The 23,659-nt window shown below is 39.6% G+C and overlaps 1 protein-coding gene and 1 pseudogene across 1 annotated transcript; both read left to right on the top strand.

The window, feature by feature from the left end:
* Positions 1 to 1,359: 1,359 nt before the first annotated feature.
* LOC125177981 lies at positions 1,360 to 13,388 on the top strand (annotated as a pseudogene).
* Positions 13,352 to 23,319, top strand: LOC108670536 (MFS-type transporter SLC18B1-like). The gene is made up of 2 exons (XM_018158001.2): positions 13,352 to 14,171; positions 22,046 to 23,319. Exons 1-2 carry the CDS (start codon positions 13,609 to 13,611, stop codon positions 22,821 to 22,823), a joined length of 1,341 nt encoding a protein of 446 aa, XP_018013490.2. The 5' UTR covers positions 13,352 to 13,608; the 3' UTR covers positions 22,824 to 23,319.
* Positions 23,320 to 23,659: the final 340 nt, after the last annotated feature.

Genomic DNA, 23,659 nt, shown 5'->3' with positions numbered 1-23,659 from the left:
AGCTGCTGCAGGGTTCACACTTTCGCCGCATGTAAATGAACCGAAGAGCATGGCGCCGCCGGTGCTGCTTTTAAATGCAGTGTAAATGCACTATCCTACTGCAGCCGCTGATGATAGTGCTAGTTTAGGGTGCTTAGACTTAGGGCTTGTATTCTCTCCAAGTACTCGGTGCTAGTCCAGTTTTGCCGGCTGAGAGCCTATACACGAGGAGAGTGTTTGGTTAACAGTCCGCCAGTGCGTCTTTGGGAGCTGTCAAGTGAGGTCTGCGTTGTGGAATATGCAACGTAACGATAATGACGCGCTTGAGGAAGCAGTTGGTGGCATAGTTACCACTCTTGCTGGGGAGGTGAAGAACATTGTTGAACAGCGTAGAGTGTGGGTGAGAGACCTAATAATGTATTGTTTAATTTTCAAAGCACTACTTTCTCAATTAGTTTTTGGTGTAATATTCATCGTGACGCACATTCCACAGTTGATCGCACTTTTGGAATATCTATAAGAAAAGTTCAATATAGTCTGAACACCTCTTGACGTTTTTAGAACCGTCGTCGTTGGGACAAGACACAGTTCATGACCTTAGAGGATACAGAGCGGCACACGTAATCACTACGACTGCCGCAGGCTCGCAGCCCGACTAGACCGCACATAACATAACAACTTGAAGTGCTTCGAGCGGCAATGCATCCGCTACTCGTATCCGACGAATAAATCATCACAATATTCAGAGTACGAGTACTCGAAGCGAATACTAGCCCCGTGTGTAACGCCTTTAGCCTGGGCAGTTGAACTTGCATTGTATTTCCACCTCCACGATACTTGCTCAGCTTACATTCCTGTTCGTACGAGCAAAAACGAAGACATGGACAATTTTTTCATTTTTGCCGACAACTTCCGCCTGCTCTTCATTTGCTCAAGAATTTTTCATATTTTTAGTAACGACCATGTGTTTTGTTGTCTGCATAGTGTCCCAACTGCAGAGCGTCCCACCTCCACAAACCAGCTTAGCACCACAGACAACAGCCACACTTGGGTTTGCGGAGAGGAGAGGGGAAGGGCAAGACAGTGTACTTCCAACCTTGGCTCCAGAGTCCAGTCGACTGCACAGTGCACAGCAGTGACAGCACATCTGTCTGCTCATGTGACGACAGGCTTCCCTCACGAGTTGTTTGGCCTGACTTTGCCGCAATAAATTCCACGCTGAAATTCCACATCCGTAGAGGATTCACAATGATCGGAGCGTCTTGAATTGTTTTATACAAAGCTTGGGAATGAGGCACATATTTTGATAAAGTGCTCTTCGCATAAGGACAGGTGCTGATAGACGCATTGCAGTGACGTCGAATCCCTCGAGTCTGAGAGATGGGAAATTACACCCGTAAGCAGTGGTTAACGCTCATCGTGTTCTGCATTGCACAGTTCTGCAATGCCGCGTGCATTTCAATACAAGCACCATTCTACCCACATGAAGCTGAGAAGAAAGGTGCCACAGCCACGCAGTACAGTTTCGTGTTTGCAGTTTTCCAACTGGTAGTGTTTATTGTGTGTCCAATATACGGACAGTTCTTAGAGAGAATAGGGGTCAACTTTTTGAAAAATGCTGGAATTTTTACTGTTTCAGTATCGTGCATTTTATTTGGGTTTATTAACCGAATGAGCGGACCTACTGTTTTCTTAACATTCTCGTTCATCATTCGGATAATGGAAGCGCTAGGACATGCCGCCTTCATCACCACAGCATATAGCATTATAGCGCAGGAGTTCTCCTTGAATGTTGCTTCTACTTTTGCCACTCTCGAAATTTTCTGGGCGCTTGGTATGATAGCGGGACCCATAGTCGGAGGCTCTTTGTACGAGTTGGGAGGCTTCACTCTGCCTTTTGTGGTGCTAGGCTGCGTGTTGATGGTCGCAGCAGCTGTGATGTGGTACTTCTTACCTGTGGAAGGTAGTCTCGCCACACCAACTTCAAGATACTCGGTGTTTTCGCTTCTGAAGAAACCAAAAATATTCCTTTTCGCCTTCACAATAATGTCGGGATCTATTAGCATTGGCTTCTTGTTTTCAACTCTGGAGCCCCACATACGTCCGTGGAATCTCACTCCTCTCGAGATCGGCCTAATGTTCGTTTTAGACGTCTTCCAGAGCGAGCTGCTACAACGATGGGGGCTTTAACAGCCACAGTGGCTTTCTTGCTGTTGGGTCCTTCACCCATTCTACCCATAAAAAACAGCTTACCTCTGTGCATCTGTGCCTTGGTGGTTCATGGCCTTGGCTTCGGGGCCCAGTTTGTGGCCACTTTCAGCGGGACGCAGAAGGATGCCGTCGAGGCTGGGCTCCCAGACGATATCACAACCTACGGACTAGTGTCCGGACTGTGGAATTCATCTTTCGCGCTTGGCGCCTTCATCGGGCCATCCATCGCCGGGGTCATGTTTGACACCATTGGCTTTGGTTGGGGCACCTCCATCATTGCTCTGCTTCACCTATTTGTGGCCATTGTCACAATCTTTCTATCTTGCTACTACCGCTACTGTCTAAACGAAGATTTTTCTGAAAGAACGTCTCTTTTTCAACTATCTGTAAGAAAAAGTGAATCCGCCGACTCCACGAATGACAGCGACTGCAATTCAAGCCGCGTATCTCGCGAGGATATCGCCATAGGTACAGTTGATTAAATAATTACTGCCTTTGTATATTTTCGTTATTTGCCTTGTGCGAAGAAAAGCTGTCGTAAGTCAAGAAATTTAATAGTTTCGCAATTTTCTGTAGTGATTCCTAATCATTAAGAATGAAAGGTTTTTATTAGTGATTTGATATTAAACTCCGATGGCGTGAGATGAATTAAATTTTATTATGAATTTACATTCAGCTTCTACCTTTACTCAACACCTACGAAGAATCCTAGTTCATAGACTAGTTCACGAAATCCCTTGATTCGTTTTTAAGCTGCTTGATTGAAAAATCTCATCATGCTCATTTGAAACTGTAAATTGCAAATAATGCAGCGAAGTTTCTTCTTTCACGAGATATAGAATGTATGAAACCTTTCGTACTGAAGAGTGATGTGCTTGTAGTTATGCAGTCTCGACTCTCGATTGCATTTGGAGGACTTGTATATGGAGGACGATATTTACAGCATTTGTGTGCTCGTGCATGCGAATCAATTCCTTATCTATGTATCGTTTATTATTGTTATTATTATTCGTTTACCATCTCATTTGGGAGGATTATATTTTCACCAAAATCTACATCGTTTCAGATCCAAGCCCAAGAAATTATGGGTCTTTCTGCATAGGAAGTCTAGTGTAATATTTTATGCTCTTTGGGTGCCAGTGCCTCGCATATTCAGCGTCATTTTATGCGCTTTTGAAACACGGCAGGGTCAACAATCGTGTTGATAAAGTCGTGCGTTACTCTCTTCTAATGTTTATAAATGCTGCCACTTACTGATTCTGGACTTTGATCTGTTATATAACTTATGTCTGTTGTACTATTAGAAGTACCTTAGTGCAAATAGTATAAAGACACTTTCAATAAACTGGATTTGCTAAAGCTAATATAGTGATTGAAACTTTTTTTTAAAGCTTGTCTTATTATATGGTATATATATATATATACAACTGTACTATTATGTTTTGTTCATATCTAATGTATCTCATTTAAAAGCGGATGATGGCATCTAATCTGTCAGTTCAGTCACTACATTTGATGGTGCTATTTCATTATTTCAAAATTTATGGGATCTTTAGGCATTAAATATTTCCATTCAAATGTCTAAATTGTGAGAGTGTTGCACAAGAATCTGGTGCTTCAGTTTGTTATCATTCCGCCATACCTTATTTTCTATTAAATAGGTTTTAGCGTTGGTTGGAACCAGGTGCAGAGTATTGTAGGTGCTGAGTATGTCAAATTCTCCCTAGTGTGATAACATTCTTGAATTGTATTGTTCTTAGCGATGATAATCAATGCTGGTGTCAATAAAAGCGTCATGAGGCAAGAAAAGAATTGCACTGTTGAATAGCATTTAATGACCCGTTGACAGAGTTTTAGCTAGTTGCTTTTGGTAGAAGAGGAAGAGATGATCTAATTTCATTGAAATTTAAAGCCCGTAACACAACTGATCCGAGAAACACTTGTTTTTTGCACATCATGTTAGTGCAACATCAAGACAACATCTTTACAGGTAAAGAAGAACATCGACGAGAACCACTCCCAACTGGTCCCAGAAAACAGTAGCGCCATTTCATGCTTAAAATCTCTTTGTACCGGGAGAAATTATTTCTGAAATAGTTGCTGAAACAAACAAATATGCTGATCAAGTTATGCAGAACACGAAGATTACAAGAAGATCGCAACTGAAATGCTGGACTCCCGCAAATGCTCTTGAAATAAAGAAATTTTGGGGGCTGATAATAATTGCAATGGGATTAGTAAGCAAACCAAGGCTGGAACTTGCAGTGACTTGAATTTATATCTCCCACTGCTTTTACTTGTGAATGTTGCAATTAAGTTTATTAAGCCTTCAAACTCGTTGATCATAAATTTCTGTAACTATATGCAATTTATTAATTATCAAGAAGTAGTCTACTTATTTCGGATTTCATCAAATTCATCATGAAATAATTTTAATGACATTTAGTCAGTAAATCATCAATTCTCATGAACGAATAACACAAACTCTACCAATCTAAAAAAATAAAATTATGACTATCCGTACATCTGCAATAACGTGTCAGGAGATAAACATTCATTGCTGCTACGCTGCGAGCACTTCAATGCTAATGCTCGTTCTGAAAAGTCAAAAAGGCTTCATAACATATAACTACTTGTGCAAAAGCTTACCGACAATTACAAGTCAACACAACACACAACACAACACAACAACCTTGGTCACAACTTCCGTAGCAGAGTAGAGTTCCGACAATTCGGAGAGTTCCGATTTTAGAGCAAAGTTCCGACAAACTAGTACAGCGCACAGCTGTACACACTTTGCTCAGCTGATGCATTTACTTGGAACCTTCAAATAAACGCTAGAAACATGGAACGAGAAGCCGCGTTCAGCCATTCCGAACCTGTTGTTTTGTTGCTATGTCATCCCCTTCCTGGACAGGGTTCAACTATTTTTGCTGACAATTTCTATAAATCTGTCCCTGCATGTAGCAGAAAAATTGTTGAAAGAGAAGACCTACTACTGTTGGGCCCTTAAGAAAAAATAGAAAATTTGTTTCAAAAGCACTGCAAAATGCAAAAGTGATAACAGGAGAAATGATTTCGCAACAGAACGCAGCTGGCATTAAAGTGTATCATTGGAAAGACAAGCGATCTGTCTTGTGCCTCTCAATTATTCCAGAGCACACAGATACATTAGTTCCATCGTTATAAAAACTATAATGGCGTTGAAATTTTGAAGCCAGGAGGTGTAATTGATTATAACGCAGCTAAGAAAAGGCGTAGACATCTCAGATCAGATGACTTCGTAGAGTACGGATGTAAGACGAAGCACAAAACGGTACCGGAAAGTGGCAATTGAACTGCTAACTGGCACATCAGTTGTCTATTCACGAGTACTCTTCAACTAGTATTATTCTCGAGCTTCGGTTTAAATTACAGAATTTGGAAAGCAAATAGCAATGTTGCTCGTTACAGGCAGCCACTCAGAGGGTGTAAAATCGGGATGTATCGATCTCAAATTATCGAGGGGAAGAGAGGGAGCACACTTTGATCAAACCAACTATAATTAAAACCAGGAAGCGCTGCTATGAATGCTACAAATGCTCTCAGCAGAAATGTCGTAGCAAGGGTAAAAACTCGCAAGGTGAAAACCTTCTTTGATGATTGTGAAGGCAAACCATATACATGTGCTGATGTGCGTTAATTGTTTTGTGATCACGCTTGCAACGTATTGCTGCTGGTAACACCCAAGTTTTTTTTGTTTCAGAGGATAAAAAAAGTTATTTTATTTTTATGCAGAGATACCATTATTTCGCTTGCATCAATGGACACGAATTTTGCAATTTTTGTACCTACCACTTACGCTGGAAAATAAAACTATTTCTCCATGCAGTAGTTTACTTCAAAGCCCTTCCTTACAGGCCTAATGAGTTGTATCGTTGAAATTGTAAATTCAAATGAGAAATTTCGCTGGAAAATAAAACTATTTCTCCATGCAGTAGTTTACTTCAAAGCCCTTCCTAACAGGCCAAATGAGTTGTATCATTGAAATTGTGAATTCAAATGAGAAATTTGAGTTTTATAAAAATATGTATTTTTCATGAGCATGTAACATATGCACGCATCGCAATTTTGGAAAGTTCAGCGTGTACATATGTGGCGCACATCGCGGCCAACGTGTTAAATAAATTGGAAGTATTTGTAAATGACAAATCTCAGGCCGACCGCGTGCAAGACGTACTGAATAAAGTTTTGTTCGCACTCCGCGTAAGTCAGCAATTAGAGCTGCATTAAAGAACTTGACATACCCCACCCAACTGCAAGGAAAGTTCTGCGGAAACGTTAACTGTACAAGCTCTAACGGTTAAAACTTGTGCAGGATCTAAGACCTGATGACAAAGTGAAGCGCATTGTTTGTGATATGCTACACATGCTGGAGGATTACGGATTTCTACAACGTATGGTTTATAGCGATGAAGCTACGTTCTACCTCAGTGGGAAAGTCAGCTCAACTTGAATTACTCCTATTATTTAATTATTGCGTCATAATCTCGAAGATAACTCTGACATCAATGGTCACTGCAAGACGCAGTGACCATTTGCGCAGTCCGTGGTCAACCACGGACTTTGGCGTACGCAATACCGAAACACAGGTCTTGACAATACTGATACAGGTCCTGATGATGAACAGAGACTGGCAGGGCCATGTTATAGGTCTCGGACAAATTTACTGCCGGACCCGCGGCCGGTCTCGTGGCCGGAAAGGTTTTCTTAGTGTTTTTATGGATTTTTCTAGTTTTTTTGTGTCTTTAATGAAACCTGTTCCTAACTGGACCTAACCTGCGAGGTTTTCGTTTGTTGACTAGGTTTTTTCTATGTTTGGAGTCCGGAGGCCGCGAGACCGGCCGCGGGTCCGGCCGTAAATTTGTCCGAGACGTCCATGTTATGAATACTTGGTGCTAATTACTGCTAACTTGATGAACTTTGGCAGGAGCTTTGAAGTTCAGCACAACCAGACGCAGATGTTTTGAATTTCCCTAATTCAGATTTTAGATGAATATTCTTAAAATGTGTTAAGGTAATCTTTTATTAAATTAATTCTAAAGAGGATTCAAAACATCTTTATCTGTATTTACACTTCTTTATCATCCGATGAGGTCATTTATATCAGTTAGCATCAAAATAATGCATTTTTTATAACCACTTTGGAATTAAAAAACGTGTTTGGCGTATACTGATGTAAACCTCTTCCGTACTGACGTTGCTAATCAAGTGCATGTTATCCTAGAGAATCGAATTGTCGGCACTGAAGAAATAGGCCCATGGCCTGTTGCCGATTCTTGTATTTTTTGTCACTTGATTCCACAAGGAATTCGGCCTTCTAAACGCGATATTTTATAACTGATGAATTGATTGAGATAGCTGCTGGACTTACTGGAACTCTGGAAGGCTCGTAACTCGTAAGGTGTTAGGCATTTCAAGACTGAACTTATGCTCCTGCTTAGCTTCGTCTAGTCTGTTCTTTCTGTAATACAAATAATGTCTATACACTCGTTTGCGATCACAGTTAATAGTTCACTTTTTTGAATCAAAACGGAATCCAAGTTCGTGTAAACACATTTCAAAACTCTTTGTGCACTTTCACTTTGATGCATGCGTTTACTTCTTACATTATTTACAGGCCTGCTGGATCTATGGACATGACTTCTTAAGTACTTGTCTTCCAGCTCCGCTGACTGACCGTGTGCGGCCGGTGATGTCTTGATATCGTTCGAGTGGTCGACCTGAGTTAATTTGCTCGCTTTTCCGCCTGGTTCTCTCCTGCCATTTATTGCGAAAATTCGCTCTCTCTAATTCGCTCTCTATACTCAATTGTCGGAATACTGATGCTGCCCACCGAGTTCACTAGCACGAATTTCAAAGGTCTATCGTCTATGCTCTCTTTTCTTGGATAAAATTATTAGGTACTAGTTATGATTTCGTCGCAATCTAAAGACGTTTGGTCTTGGATATGAATTTTACTTGAAGAAATGATTACGGGATGCAACTTGCCACTCCAGTCAAGATGTCACTATTAATAATTTCGTATCGTTCGTTCAAATTTTCCGTTACCACTATTTTTTCCAAATAATCCTATTATTTACATTTCTTTGATTTTATTTTCCTTTTCAATGTATTACCATTTGGCGGATTAAATATTTCGTTAATGCTTTTGACATCACGAGATGTCACATAAACCTAAGATCTGGCAGATTTGTTCCATATACACTTCAGTTTTTATGAAGATCAACCGGGCTATGTTATTCATGAGCAACTGCTGACCACATTTGAACCACACGAGCAAGCATGTCGTGTTGACCTGTCCAGAGGTCACTCCACGCTATCACTCCAAGCTAATTTCTGTTCAATCCATCTCTCTTCACCCCTTTATTTCCTTTGTTCATTTTTTATATCAAGTTTGAAAAATACTGACATTTCACGCTGTAATGATGGCAATGTTACCGCTTCCAAGAACCTATCATAGAGCTTGTTAAGCGGACGCCTTATTTGCGTATGCAGCTATGCACAATGTAAGGAATTGAGTTGTAAGAATCATCTTCTTGTGCAGTTCTTTGGTGGGTCGAGATGCGAGGGACCTGAACGATATTTGCGCTAAAATTCTTAATTAATACATTATTAAAATATTCAAATATTTATAATTGCGTTGTGAGAACCATCTTCTTGTGCATTTCATTGGTGGGTCGAGATGCGAGGAACCTGAACGATATTTGCACTAATATTCTTGATTAATACAGTAACAAAATATTCAAATATTTATTGGTATCCTAACGCATTGGGCTAAGCAGAATTACGTTATTTGAAGAATTGCCATAAATACACATAATTCATGTTGGAGCCCGTATTTAACAATGAAAAGGAAAAGTATTAATTTGGTAAAGTTTTCGGATGTTTAACAACATAATAATATTGTCAGGAGCTACTGTCCGTTGCTATATTAAAGAGCTATATTAAAGAGTTTACTAATTTCGTAAGGGATAAGTAAGACACCATCTGTTAAGAGAACTTATCTTGATATGGCGTGCTTATGTGTGAGGGATACGATACAGGTAAAGCTAAGACGGCGACCGTTAGGTCGGAGTAATTCTAACGCGAGTGACGTCGCACTGGCGCGCTCGTTAGCTTCTGCGTGGGGCCCAACTAAGGTTCCCAGCCCTTTTATAGAGTCACGGCTTCCGCCCACTACTGAGGTCTTGATCGCGTGATCTGTCACGTGATGTTGTCCAGACGCTGACTCATGTCAAGTACTTTTCCATCAATCTCTATAACTTCTAATGAATATTGCGTATCAATTATAGATGATCATATCTTATTATATAATTCTAATGAATATGAGACGCCAGATTGACACCGGACAAAATCGTTGCAGTGCATTAAGAAGCACAAACGCTGTGTGCATGCAACATTCTAATACCCAGTAATGAAAATTTCTTTCCAGTATTTGAGCTCCTCTTTGTCCTGAAACAATTCCTTAAAAATACTAGAATTTCTCCAACTCGGCGGCTAGAAGTCAAGAAATTTTTATTATGGAAGATAATTTCATCTATTCCTTCTGCGATATTTTTACTTTTCTATAAAGAAACTATATTAGATAGGTCTGTGATAGAGCCAAGTGTTACTCTTGCCGCGTCTTCCAGTCAATGTTTGTTGTTATATGTTCTCTGCTGTGGCTGCAGCGGCAGATTTCACACTTTCGCCGCATGTACATGAACCGGTGAGCATGGCGCCGCCAGTGCTGCGTTACACTGCAGTGCAAGTGCACTATCCTACTGCCGCCGCTGATAATAGTGCTAGCTTAAGGTGGGGCTTGTATTCGCTCCGAATCCAGTTATGCCGGCTGAGAGCCTACACATGAGGAGAGGATTCGGTTAAAGGTGCTCATACACGGGCGAATAGTCGCGTTGATTAGTCGAGTCGACTAGTCTGCTCCAAATATTTCTGATGATTAACGTCTTCGGAGGCGACTAGCTGGTGCATTGCACCCAAAGCACTTAAAGTTTTTCTGGCCAGTCGAGTAAGCCCAATACCGCCTTGGCCGCTGTAGTGTGGGCGGGAGCTCCAATAGACGCACCATTGCCTGCCTCTTTGCTCAACTGACCATGTCGCACGACGGAGACTGAAGCAGAGATGTCACTGAAAGGCTTATCGATTTATAGAGAGAGGCACCTTGCTTCTGGCAAGTAAAAGGCTCTTTTTACATAGACAGAATCTTGAGAATTAGAGAAAATAAGTAAAGAAATGGAGAAATTATATCCATCCACGAACATCGAAAATGGAAATAATACTTCCTAGCTTCTCATTGACCGATTTTATCTGTTTATTGACATAGATTCACTCGTACGTCAATTAAAAAATCTTACTTATCTTATTGTACTTACAGTGTATGTATACTCAGTAAATAGTAAATAAACACATTAACCAATAATAGTAGTAGCATTTGTGAAGCACGCTGATACCTATCTAAATCTATAGACCAAAAAACCAGACATGGTTAAACATTCTGACGTATTTATTACATTTATTTTTCTCGACACATTAAAGGTATAATAAGATAATGCTGTTTCTTAATCCCTTGGTGAATGCATGTTATTACACGAATAAACTATGTTAATGAGAAGTTTGAAACCATTCTTGCGTTTCATAACTGCTATTAGGTAAATAGATCTTTGTTTCCTCCTGCGCATGGTGACAACAGCTAGTAAAGCAAGAGCGGCAGCATAATCTATTTTCAAAGGCCAGCGAGTGCGGTAGCTCAGACGGTCAGTCTCAATCCCAGCACACGCGCGTAGTGGAAATGCGCACGCCAGTTATCAAGTCCAGCCATGTGGCTTATTGGTCTCAGGCCAATCTCAATCCTTCAGAATCAGTCCCGTAGTGGAAACGGGCCTTTAGGCATTTCAAGACTGAACATATGCTCCTGCATATCTTCGTCTAGTCTGTTCTTGAAAGCGTCTTCGATCTTCATCGCTTATGCATCTATAGGTACTGGTTTACAGCTGGTTTACTTACCGTTAGCCTGGGCGGCTGAACCTGCATAGTATTTAAACCTCCATGAAACTAACTCGCTCATCTTACATTCCTGTTCGGACCAGTATAACAGAAGTTTTGAACACATTTACTTGCCGACAAATGCCCCTGCTCTTCATTTCCTCAAGCATTTTTCATATTTTTATTAACGAGCATGTGTTTTGTTGCCTGCATATAGTGTTCCAACCAGGGTTGCCAGATGGATCCAAGAAAAAAGGCCAATTTAGCTAACAAAAAGGGCAAAAAATGCCTTATTCAAAATTAAAAATAAAATTTCAAATTAAAGGTAGTTAAAATCATTTGAAGTTCACACATCTACTATAAGGCTTTCAGACAACAGAAATTACGTCAATTTCACTGAGTGTACGTTCTAAATTACCGTCCTTGCCACATAAGCTGCCAGCCTGAAGTGAATCGCACGTTATTCGCCGTTCGTACATAAAAACCGTTTAATACTAGTCATAACTACAATTTCTATGGTTAGATTTCCACCTAACAACTATAAGCTTTTTATCCACGCGACAAAATGTTGGCTCAGTTTCATTAACCAAATATGCAGTTTCGTTTGACAGCCGGTAACCTAAGTGATGAGGCGAAGTTTGTGGCATTGACGGTAGAATATGGAACATAAAAATCTATTTATTGCAAACTCATTTCTACGGTAGGAAGATGATGTAGTCACAGGAATCCAAGGTGAATTTTAAAAGTCAATGTAAAAAATATATCAAAACTTTTAATTGCCTAAAAAAAGTAGTATATTGCCTAACATAACTTGGAGCGGATTATTTTATATAAATCAAATCCAAGTAATTGAATACCTTCGAAGGCAATTTGCTGAAAAAAAATCATTTATCATGGTGACATGTCATCACGACTGACCAAAATACTAATCTACCTTAATGTCAAGTAAGCAATTGAATTTAAACAAGTTTACATGAGCGTAAAATGGATTAAGAAAAGTCAAAGTGAAATTTTTTGTGCCTCGCTCTAAAAAGCTGAAGTATAGTATAGAATAGGATCTTCGGCATTGAAGAATAGGTCTGGATAAGCCTGTCGCCGATTCTTGTACTTTTCTTGACTAGTTCGCAGAACTAAAAGACTGGCCTTTTGATCAAATATTTTCAACGAACGGTAGGTTTCAAATTGTTTATAGATTTCAGGTGTTCCGAAGGATACGAGGCATTTCATGACTAAACATATGCTCCTGCATGGCCTTGTCTAGCCTGTTCTTGAACGCGTTCATAATCGGAGGCTCGGAGCGTCAACAATATCTTCAGGGAGGCTGTTCCACATGTCGGTGACTCGAAGCGAGAAGTATCGCGAAACAGAGCTTTAACTTCATATATCACTTATAGCTGTAACCTCATATATCAGTTATAGCTGTAACCTCATATATCACTTAGGGGAGAATGATGAACAGGGAGGGGAGAACGATGAACAGGAAGGGAAGGCAGAAAAGAGAGCTGAGGAGAGTGAAGAACAGGAAGGCGAGAACAGAAGCACAGGGTAGAGAGAAGCGATGCAACGGAGACGTTTACGCTCACTACGAATTGGGTTCTATTTAAACGTGAAATAATACTAAAAATTATATTTTATGATAATTTTACCACTCTTCAGAAGGGAACTCTATACCCGACCATTATGCGCTCTCAGCTCAGCCATCCATGGTTATTAATACGAGTAGGTAACTAGATATAATCCTATGGTTCAAGTTGAAACATAGTGTTGCCAAGCTTAAACGGAAGTGTTGACACAGTTACGTGTCGAAATTCAAGTGTACTCATCTTAGGCCAAACGAAATTATACGTGAATGACGAAAAAAAATTGAGATACATATTTTCTATGAAAAAGGCCCCAAAAGGCCAAAAAAGGCCACATGAATTTTCTCAGGCCAATGCATTCAAGAAATACCACATTTGCGAAATTTGGCCTGAAAAGGGCCTGGCAACATTGGTTCCAACTGCAGAGCGTCCCACCTCCACGAACCAGCTTGGCACTACAGGCAACAGCTGCACTTGGGGCTGCGGAGGGAAGAGGGCGAGAGAGTGTACCTCCAACCTCAGCTCCAGAGTCTAGTCGACTGCACGGTGCACAGCACATGTGTCTGTTCATGTGATGATAGGCTGTCCTCATGAGTTGTTTGGCCTGATTTCGACGCACTAAATTCCATGTTTATTAACATCTTCAGAGGATTCACAATAGTCGGACAGCTGGTTTAACGTCATGAATTTTTTCTACATAGCTCGGTTGTGGGGCACTCATTTTGAAAGATTGCTGTTCTCGTAAGGACAAGGACTGTTAGACGCATTGCAGTGACGTCGGTTCCTTGAGTCTGAGAGGGTGAATGCATCCACGATGGGAAACTACACCCGTAAGCAGTTGTTAATTCTCATCGTATTCTGCATTGCACAGTTCTTCATGGCCGTGTGCATTTCTATACAAGCACCATTCTACCCACATGAAGCTGAGAAGAAAGGTGTCACAGCCACGCAGTACAGTTTCGTGTTTGCAGTTTTCGAACTGGTTGTGTTTACTGTGTGTCCAATATACGGCCAGTTCTTGGAGAGAATAGGGGCCAACTTTATGAAAAATGCTGGAATTTTTACTGTATCAGTATCGTGCATTTTATTTGGATTTCTTAACCGAATGAGCGGACCTACTGTTTTTTTAACATTCTCGTTCATCATTCGGATAATGGAAGCGCTGGGTGGGGCCGCCTTCAGCACCACAGCTTATAGCATTACAGCGCAGGAATTCCCCTTGAATGTTGCTTCTGCTTTTGCCACTCTCGAAACTTTCTTCGCGCTTGGTTTGATAGCGGGACCCATAGTCGGAGGAGCTTTGTACGAGTTGGGAGGCTTCACTCTGCCCTTTGTGGTGCTAGGCTGCCTCTTGATGGTCGCAGCAGTCGTGGTGTGGTACTTCTTACCTGTTCAATCTCTGTCTTGTTAATTATTATTTATTAATATCAATGTTATGCGTTTATTTCTCTCATTCTGTTAAGATTAGTGTCACCTAAATGTGCATTGTTTGTTTCAGATCCAAGTCCAAGAAATTTTGGGTCTATTTTTGCATAGGAATTAGGAAGTCTAGTGTAATAATTTATCCTCTGAGAGTGCTAGTGCTTCGCATATTCAGTGTCATTTTATGTGCTTTTGAAACACGACTATCGTGTTGATAAAGTCGTTTGTTTCTCTCTCCTAATATTCATAACTGCTGCCACTTAATGATTCTGCCACTTAATGATCTGTAATAAACTTATGAATGCTGTACTGCTGTAAATACCATAATGTTATTTATAATGCAGAAGAAACCTTCGGCTGCTCGCGTCTAAGTTTTATTTATACGCGGCCTAGCTTTAGATATTTTTAGTCAAGCAACTTAGCAAAAACTGTTTTCTTATGTTATTTGGTACTGAGAATTTTTCACTAAAATTAAATGTCAGTGGATTAATTAACATCCTCCTCTTGTTATAGACCCAAACTATGTTGGATATTCCACTGCGACAATTGGATGTTTAACTGCTAGCTTAAATAAAGTAATTCCTTCAGAACAAACCATATTAATTAAGTTGGTCGGATATCTTCCAGCGGATATCGGTTGTTGAATAGGAAAGACGTTGTAAATCTATCAATTTTTGAGCGTAACCAGCCTAGGAAACTTTTACCTAATAACAATCTTGCTATTAATTTTGTTCGCTAGCATTAGTTCGTTTATTATAATTAATATAGGATTTCTTGCGTTGTGTAGCGGCTTCTGGAGGACCGTTAAATCTCTTGTTCATAATCATCTATACTGTTAAAAGAGCATTTTCACCCAAAAATTTGATATAGCATTTTAATGATAATGCTTCGTTTGTGGTGTACGTACCTTCACGAATACGAATATTGTGATTAATTTCTATATTGTACGTTTTGGTAGAATGTTGCCAACTCTGCATGAAATTATCGTCCTATCGATTGAGCTCAGAAAAATGAATGGGTAATAATTTCTTAACAGCAACACTTTCTGAAATTTAAATAGCTCGAATACGCCTTTTTGCGGGCTAAAATGGATCAGGATGACCCACACAAGGGCGAAATCTCGTAGCTTTTTGGACATTTCTCCCATATTTCATGGAGTGCGCTCTTTGTATTGTCATTATCAGTAGTAATAAGTACCTAGCTGCCTTTAATACTTAAAAAATATAACTCAGTAGGTACTCACAGCAATGAGTGACAGAGAGCGCATTTTCTCGTCGACGAAAACTTGAGGTCACGGACAGACGGACGGACGGACAGACAGACAGACAGACGGACATGGCGAGCACAATAGTGCATTTTTTCCATAAATGAGGAAATGTTCTAAAAATGCATGTCGAAATGACGATTTACCCCTCACCCCATAACACTTATTTATTCAAGAGCAAGGCTGCCGCCAATTGTACGACAAAGGGCTTTTTGCTTCGTTTTTAGTGCATTTTCTCATTTAAGTAAAAAAGACGCTATTGTGCTCGCCATGTCGTCCGTCCGTCTGTCTGTCCGTCCGTCTGTCCGTGACCTCAAGTTTTCGTCGACGAGAAGATGCGCTCTCTATCACTTACTGCAGTGAGTACTGAGTTATATTTTTTTCTTTATATTCCTCGTTGGTTTTCTTCTATATTGTCTTTGGATTCATAATCCAGGTAAGACAAGTTGGGTGTTTATTGTTGTGAATAAATTTAGCTTTTGCACTTGATAGTTTAATTCGCGGCCTCACTATTATACGTATGAATCATGACATTCAACGAAGATATGAATTATGTTATCTATTATGTATGTTATGATAACTTAATTTCTATAGAGGATAACAGCTGATTGCTGATAACTGAATTTCTAGAGAGGATAACAGCTGATCATTAATAACTGAATTTCCAGAGAGGATAACAACTGATCGCTGATAACTGAATTTCTAGAGAGGGTAACAGCTGATCGCTGATAACTGAATTTCTAGAGAGGATAACAACTGATCGCTGATAACTGAATTTCTAGAGAGGATAACAACTGATCGCTGATAACTGAATTTCCAGAGAGGATAACAACAGGATAACAACTGATCGCTGATAACTGAATTTCTAGAGAGGATAACAGCTGATCGCTGATAAATGAATTTCTAGAGATGATAACAGGACTGATCGCTGATAATTAAATTTCTAGAGAGGATAACAGCAGATCGCTGATAACTGAATTTCTAGAGAGGATAACAGCTGATCATTAATAACTGAATTTCCAGAGAGGATAACAACTGATCGCTGATAACTGAATTGCAAGAAAGGATAACAGCGCTTATCGCTGATAACTGAATTCCTAGAGCGGATAATAAGGTGATGGTGAGCTGTTATGACCCACTCACAGAGTATCGAAAACTAAGACCACTTATGGCTGAGGCAAACCCTGCAAGTAAACTACCGAGATCGACCTAAAGTATACATAATAATAATAATAATAATAGCCATTTGGCAGCGTTAATTGGCAAGATGTTTGTTCAAAGCTTGTTGAAGATTCATCGCGGAACGCAAAGCTTCTTGCGCAACTTACACGCAACTTTCAAAATAATAACAATCAGTTAAGTATAATAATTAAATAACTTACTCAACTAAAATTGCTCGTTATAAAATCAAATGGGCGATCTCGTACAAATTATTTAAGTTGCAACGAAAAAATTATTTTCTACTGAAAATGAACAAAAGAAACTGATTAAGATAAATATATCGTTCGTCGTCATTATAAACATAAACTCGTGCAATAGAAAACATTCAGCTAGAAACCATATGAGTTCTGTGAATTTTGCAATATTTCATATGGAGAAGGATCACAATAAAATGGTAAACGGTAGTGAAAATGCACGGGTGAGCAGAAAAAGGAGAAAAAAATCGAACAGATCGTTTTTTATATATATGAATCTATGGTTGATCTATGATTTCATTAAACTAATGGCATTAATGCCTGCACAAAACCTTTGGGGATAAATTCAAATTCAGAGACGATCTGTAAAAAAATATTCGTCCCGAAACGAAGTTATCATTCAATTGAGATACAATCATGCTTTTGACAAGCGGAGTATTACAGTACGTAAACCAAAAAAAGTGAAGCTTTTAGTATCATACGACAGTGATAATAGAAAATACTAGCATCTTAAGAAATATCATTGTGCGAAAATTATCGAAATAATAAAAAAAAATTTGAATAAATTACCAACGTGTTCCTAAATGAAACAATTTTTAAATAATAATTTTCAAGTAAATTCTATTGAACTAGCCATATTGTTGAACTTGAAATTTTGAAATTTTACAACGTATCGCCATCAGAGCTTCCATGTTTGCCGTGAACGTAAGTTAAAAGTAAGTCAACAATTACCTGATTTAATCCACACACATATACGAGGAATTAAGAAGTCTCCCGTTAAAAGATGAAATTCGCGAATTATGTCTCAATATTCGAGCAAAATAATGAGAATGTGTCGGACCAAAATTAAAGTTTATATTTTCGTCCCTATATTTCAGTAATTTAAAACATCGTTTTTTTTAAATATTTAGTCAAATACTTGAATAAATAAATATTTGATTGCCCTTGAATGTTAATCGTTACATTCCCCACCATCTTCAATAAGTTACTTTTACTTTTTTCCATTGATTAGCTAATTTATCGTGTTATCTCGACAGTGAAGATCGGAAGAAAACTTTCGTTCTGGGTGGTCCGGTTTTAGCGCGTGCATTATAAATGCATTTCGGTAAATCGTTGTACATTCTAGTCAATATTATGCAGACGACCGTTCACCTTCAGTATTATTACTTTGACTTCGGGAGATATTTTTTGTAACGCTGCAAGCTGTTTTGCTTAGTGTTACTATGACCAAGTGGACGGGGGTACTATGACTAAGTGGACGGGGGTACTGTGACCAAGTGGACGGGGGTACTATGACCAAGTGGACGGGGGTACTGTGACTAAGTGGACGGGGGTACTATGACCAAGTGGACGAGGGTACTATGACCAAGTGGACGGGGGTACTATGACTAAGTGGACGGGGGTACTATACAAAGTGGACGGGGATACTATGACCAAGTTGACGGGGGTACTATGACCAAGTGGACTGGGGTACTATGACTGTTTGCCTTCGAGCAGGACACGAATAGAACGTCCACTCATCTCTGAGCCGAGAATATTAATTACTAATTAATAACTCATTAGATATAATATAATACTGCCTATATGACAGCTAGTGTGATTAGTGAAACGCTCTCTTATGGGAATTTTAGCAGATAATATTGATGAAAATATAATAACGAGAAGTATTTTTTCTTGATATGATTCAATAATTACCAGAATATCAAATTCCGGGTATTCATGAAGAGAACTGGTTCGAAGAGGAATTATTGCTCCAGAGGAATTAAATACAGAGGAATTATTGCTGAATTACTGAGAGCATATACAGGGTTATTCTAAATGATGGACCCAATTTACTAAATTCATATTTATAAGGGTGTAAATTCAAGAAGGAAAAATTTATACATCAATGGAAAGAGAAAGATTAAAAAATTTGTTAACTTTTAAAACGCGGAATTGGGCGGTTGCGGCAGTGGTAGTTGCAGAAACGGCCGCTATAGTTCTCGCGCCAGCCAGCCGCCTTGGGGTTTGTTTCGGAATTTTCACTGTTCCCTTTACCATGTTTTACTGGTTATCATTTTTAGAGCTGTTAAAACAGTTAGGTACTAATTAAACCCAGTTTAGGCAAGGGGCTTTATGGAATATGGACTAGTTTCCAGTGCTCCTATAAGAATAAATAAGAAAGAAAAAGGGTTTGTTTTAGTTTCACTGCCACTTGTGAGTGAGATGGCTTCTGTGCAGCACAGGGATTTCTGCGTTCTTGAGCTTGTTAAAAGTGAGCAGCGAATTACATTGCAGCAGGCATTTTGTCTCAAATTCCGTGTTGAACCACCGGCAAGAAAAACCATTAGCCTTTGGTTTAAGTGATTTAAACAAACAGGAAGTGTGTGTGTAAAAGATAAAGTTCAAGCCGATCACGTGGATCTGAGGATGACGTAAGACAAATTGAAGAAAGTTTTATTCGCAGTCCACACCACGTAAGTAAACTAATAGTGCTAGTAGAGAACTTGGCATACTCCAAACAATTGCATGGCAAGATTTGCGAAAACGTTTACTGTACAAGCTCCAGCGATTAAAACTAGTGCAGGATCTAAAACTTAATAACAAAGTGAAGCGCATTGTTTGTGATGTAATGATACACAGGCAGGAGGATTGTTGATTTCTACAACGTATGGTTTATAGCGATGAAGCTACGTTCCACCTCGATGGGAAAGTCACAACTTGAATTACTGCTATTATTTAATTATTGCTTCTTATTCTCAGAGATAACTCTGACATTAATGGTCACTGCGGGACGTATCTCATTCATTGGCTTACGCAATACCGCAGCTTTTAAGTGTGACCCAGCCTGATGAGGGACAGAGCCTGACGGAGTCATGTTATGAATACTTGCTGCTAATTATTGATAACTTGATGAACTTTAGCTTTGAAGTTCTACAGAACCCATTGACGCTTATATTTTGAATTTTTCTAGTCCATATGAATATTCTTAAACTCTGTTAGGCAATCTTTTATTGAATTAATTCTAAAGAATATTCAAAATATTTTCATAGTAGTTCATACATCTTTATAATATGATGAGGTTATTTATATCAGTTAGGCCTTCGAATATGCAGTTTTTATAACTGGTTTGAAATTAGAAAACGATTCTGGGCATACTGATGTAAACCTCTTCCGTACTGAAGTTGCTTGTCAAGTATATATTATAAAATCTCTTGCTATTACCCTCGGCAATCGTCAATGTTGATCATGAATTTACTTTAAATGTTCTCGAAAGCTGTTTTGGTATTATTGCAGATTAACTACATCCAAAAAAAGGGTGTTTTTTTTTAATTATATGTTTTTTGGGGTGTAGATTACGAATCTGAAATCCATTTTTGGCGGTCGGCATCGGAAAACCGATTTTTTTGTATCTCCAGATTTATGGACAAAGAAGACGAAAATGTTACCCGTTGCAGTGCAACGGGTAACATTTTCGTCTTCTTTACCCGTTGCAGTGCAACGGGTTAGGCATTTTTAGCGCGATTTTTGGGTCGAAAAAAAAATCGGTTTTCCGATGCCGACCGCCAAAAATGGATTTCAGATTCGTAATCTACACCCCAAAAAACATATAATTAAAAAAAAAAACACCCTTTTTTTTGGATGTAGTTAATCTGCAATAATACCGCTATTTGATATTGTAATCTTTGATACGCTCTGCTACAGTAGGCAAAATATTTTAGATTCGGACGTTAGATATTTTCGCTTTCGCTAGATTGTATAGGTGAGATGGCACCGCTGTTTTAGGTGCTTGCACAAGGGGATAGTGCAGACGGCTAGTAGATCTGGCAAATGTCGGCCGCTTGGTGACTATCTGGCAAGTAAGCCTGTACACGATGACAGTTATGTTGCCGATATCTTCTCGTTCGCGCCCGCCAGTGCGTCGTTAGAAGCCGTCGAGTGAAGTCTGTGAACATGGATAGTGGGATCATCTCCGACTACTCGAGTCTGTACGTCGTATTTATACTCTTTATTGTAGCCTTTAAAAAATGCATAGTCGGGAACAACTAAACCCTGACTAATGAGGTTTTTCAGTTCAAAAATACTACTCGTTATCTCTTCATTTTGTTGGGGTAACCAGCACGGCAAACATTCCACGTTAATTCATATTTTTTGGAATATCTCGAAGAATAATTTCTCAACAATTTTTTGAAACAATTTCGTTTAACTTCCAAAACGCTACTTCATCAATTAGTTTTTGTTGTAATATTCATCGTGACGTACGTTCCACAGTAGATCGTACTTTTAGAATATCTATAAGAAAAGTTCAATATCAAATGAACACCTTTTGACATTCTTAGAACCGTCGTCGTTGGGAAAGAAAGCACGTACTGAGTGTACGTTCTGAATTACCGTCCTTGCCACATAAGCTGCCAGCCTGAAGTGAATCGCACGTTATTCGCCGGTCGTACCTGAAAACCGCTTAATATACTAGTCATAACTACAATTTCTATGCTTAGATTTCCACCTAACAACTATGAAGCTTTTTATCCACTCGAGAAAATATTGGCTCAGTTTCATTAACCAAAAATGCAGTTTCGTTTGAAAGCCGGTAACCTAAGTGATGAGGCGAAATTTGTGGCATTGACGGTAGAATATGGAACATGAAAATCAATTTATTGCAAAATCATTTCTACGGTAGGAAGATGATGTAGCCACAGGAATCCTAAGGTGAATTTTAAAAGTCAATATTAAAAATTTATCAAAACTTTTAATTACCTAAAAAAGTAGTATATTATCTAACATAACTTGGANAGAATAGGGGCCAACTTTATGAAAAATGCTGGAATTTTTACTGTTTCAGTATCGTGCATTTTATTTGGATTTCTTAACCGAATGAGCGGACCTACTGTTTTCTTAACTTTCTCGTTCATCATTCGGATAATGGAAGCGCTGGGTGGGGCCGCCTTCAGCACCACAGCTTATAGCATTACAGCGCAGGAATTCCCCTTGAATGTTGCTTCTGCTTTTGCCACTCTCGAAACTTTCTTCGCGCTTGGTTTGATAGCGGGACCCATAGTCGGAGGAGCTTTGTACGAGTTGGGAGGCTTCACTCTGCCCTTTGTGGTGCTAGGCTGCGTCTTGATGGTCGCAGCAGCTATTGTGTGGTACTTTTTACCTGTGGAAGGTAGTTGCGCCAGACCACCTTCAAGATACTCGGTGTTTTCGCTTATGAAGAAACCAAAAATATTCCTTTTCGCATTTACTACAATGTCGGGGTCTCTCAGCGTTGGCTTCTTGTTTTCAACTCTGGAGCCCCACATACGTCCGTGGAATCTCACTCCTCTAGAGATCGGCCTAATCTTCGTTTTAGACGGCTTCGCTTATGCCGTTTCTGCGCCAATTTGGGGCCTTTTATGCGACAGATGTCTTCCAGAGCGAGCTGCTACAACGATGGGGGCTTTAACAGCCACAGTGGCTTTCTTACTGTTGGGTCCTTCACCCATTCTACCCATTAAAAACAGCATACCACTGTGCATCTGTGCCTTGGTTGTTCATGGCCTTGGGTTCGGGGCCGAGTTTGTGGCCACTTTCAGCGGAATGCATAAGGAAGCCGTCGAGGCTGGGCTCCCGGACGATCTCACAACCTACGGACTAGTGTCCGGACTCTGGAATTCTTCTTTTGCTCTTGGCGCCTTCATCGGGCCATCTATCGCCGGGGTCATGTTTGACAGCGTTGGATTTGGTTGGGGCACCTCCATCATTGCCCTGCTTCACCTATTTGTGGCCATTGTCACAATCGTTCTATCTTGCTACTACCGCTACTACCCAGACGAAGATCTTTATGAAAAAATGTCTCTTTTTCAACGACCTATACGAAAAAGTGAATCCGCCTACTCCACGTATGACGGCGACTGCAACTCAACCCGAGTATCTCGCGAGGATATCGCCATAGGTACAGTTGATTAAATGATTACGCTTAGGATATTACAAAAATGGTTTTGCATATTTTCACTTGTTGGCATATGCCTCACAGCCGAGGAAAGGCTGTCGTAAGTCAAGTAATTTACTAGTTTCGCAAGTTTGTTATGATTCCTAATCCCTAAGAATAATTTTTTTTGTTGAGGTTGAACTCAGTTTAGTTTTTGTTAAGGATGAACATTTGGTGGAACTCAGATTGCGTGAGACGAATTAAATTTTATTATGGATGTAAATTCAGCTTCTACCTTTACTCAGCACCTACGAAGAGTCCTAGTTCCTAGAGTAGCTCACGAAATCCTTTGATTCGTGTTTGAGCTACTTGCTTGAAAATCACATAATGCTCATTTGAATCTGTAGACTGCAACTAATGCAGCGAATTTTTTGCTAACACGAGATGAGGAATGGATGAAACCTTTCGTACTTACGAGTTATGTGCTTGTAGTTATGCAGTCTCGATTGCATATGGTGGACTTACAGCTTTCATGTGCTCGTGCAAACGAATCAATTCCCAATCTCTGTCCTGTTTATTATTAATATCGATGTCATGCCTTTATTTCTCTCATTCTGTTAGGATTAGTGTCACCAAAATGTGTATTGTTTCAGATCCAAGTCCAAGAAATTCTGGGTCTATTTCTGCATAGGAATTAGGAAGTCTAGTGTAATAATTTATGCTCTGAGAGTGCTAGTGCTTCGCATATTCAGTGTCATTTTATGTGCTTTTGAAACACGACAATCGTGTTGATAAAGTCGTTTGTTGCTCTCTCCTAATATTCATAACTGCTGCCACTTAACGATTCAAGACTTTGATCTGTTATATAACTTAT

This window comes from Hyalella azteca, unplaced genomic scaffold (genome assembly GCF_000764305.2).
Source record: "Hyalella azteca isolate HAZT.00-mixed unplaced genomic scaffold, Hazt_2.0.2 contig6184, whole genome shotgun sequence".
Lineage (NCBI taxonomy): Eukaryota > Metazoa > Arthropoda > Malacostraca > Amphipoda > Hyalellidae > Hyalella > Hyalella azteca.
Note: the sequence above shows the minus strand (reverse complement) of the source record. Positions and strands in the feature narration are given on the sequence as shown.

Coding starts and splice junctions, on each gene's coding strand:
- LOC108670536 (XM_018158001.2), top strand. CDS start 13,609: ATGGGAAACTACACCCGTAAGCAGTTGTTAATTCTCATCGTATTCTGC. Junction 14,172..22,045: donor GTCGCAGCAGTCGTGGTGTG/GTACTTCTTACC, acceptor TGTGGAAGGTAG/TTGCGCCAGACCACCTTCAA.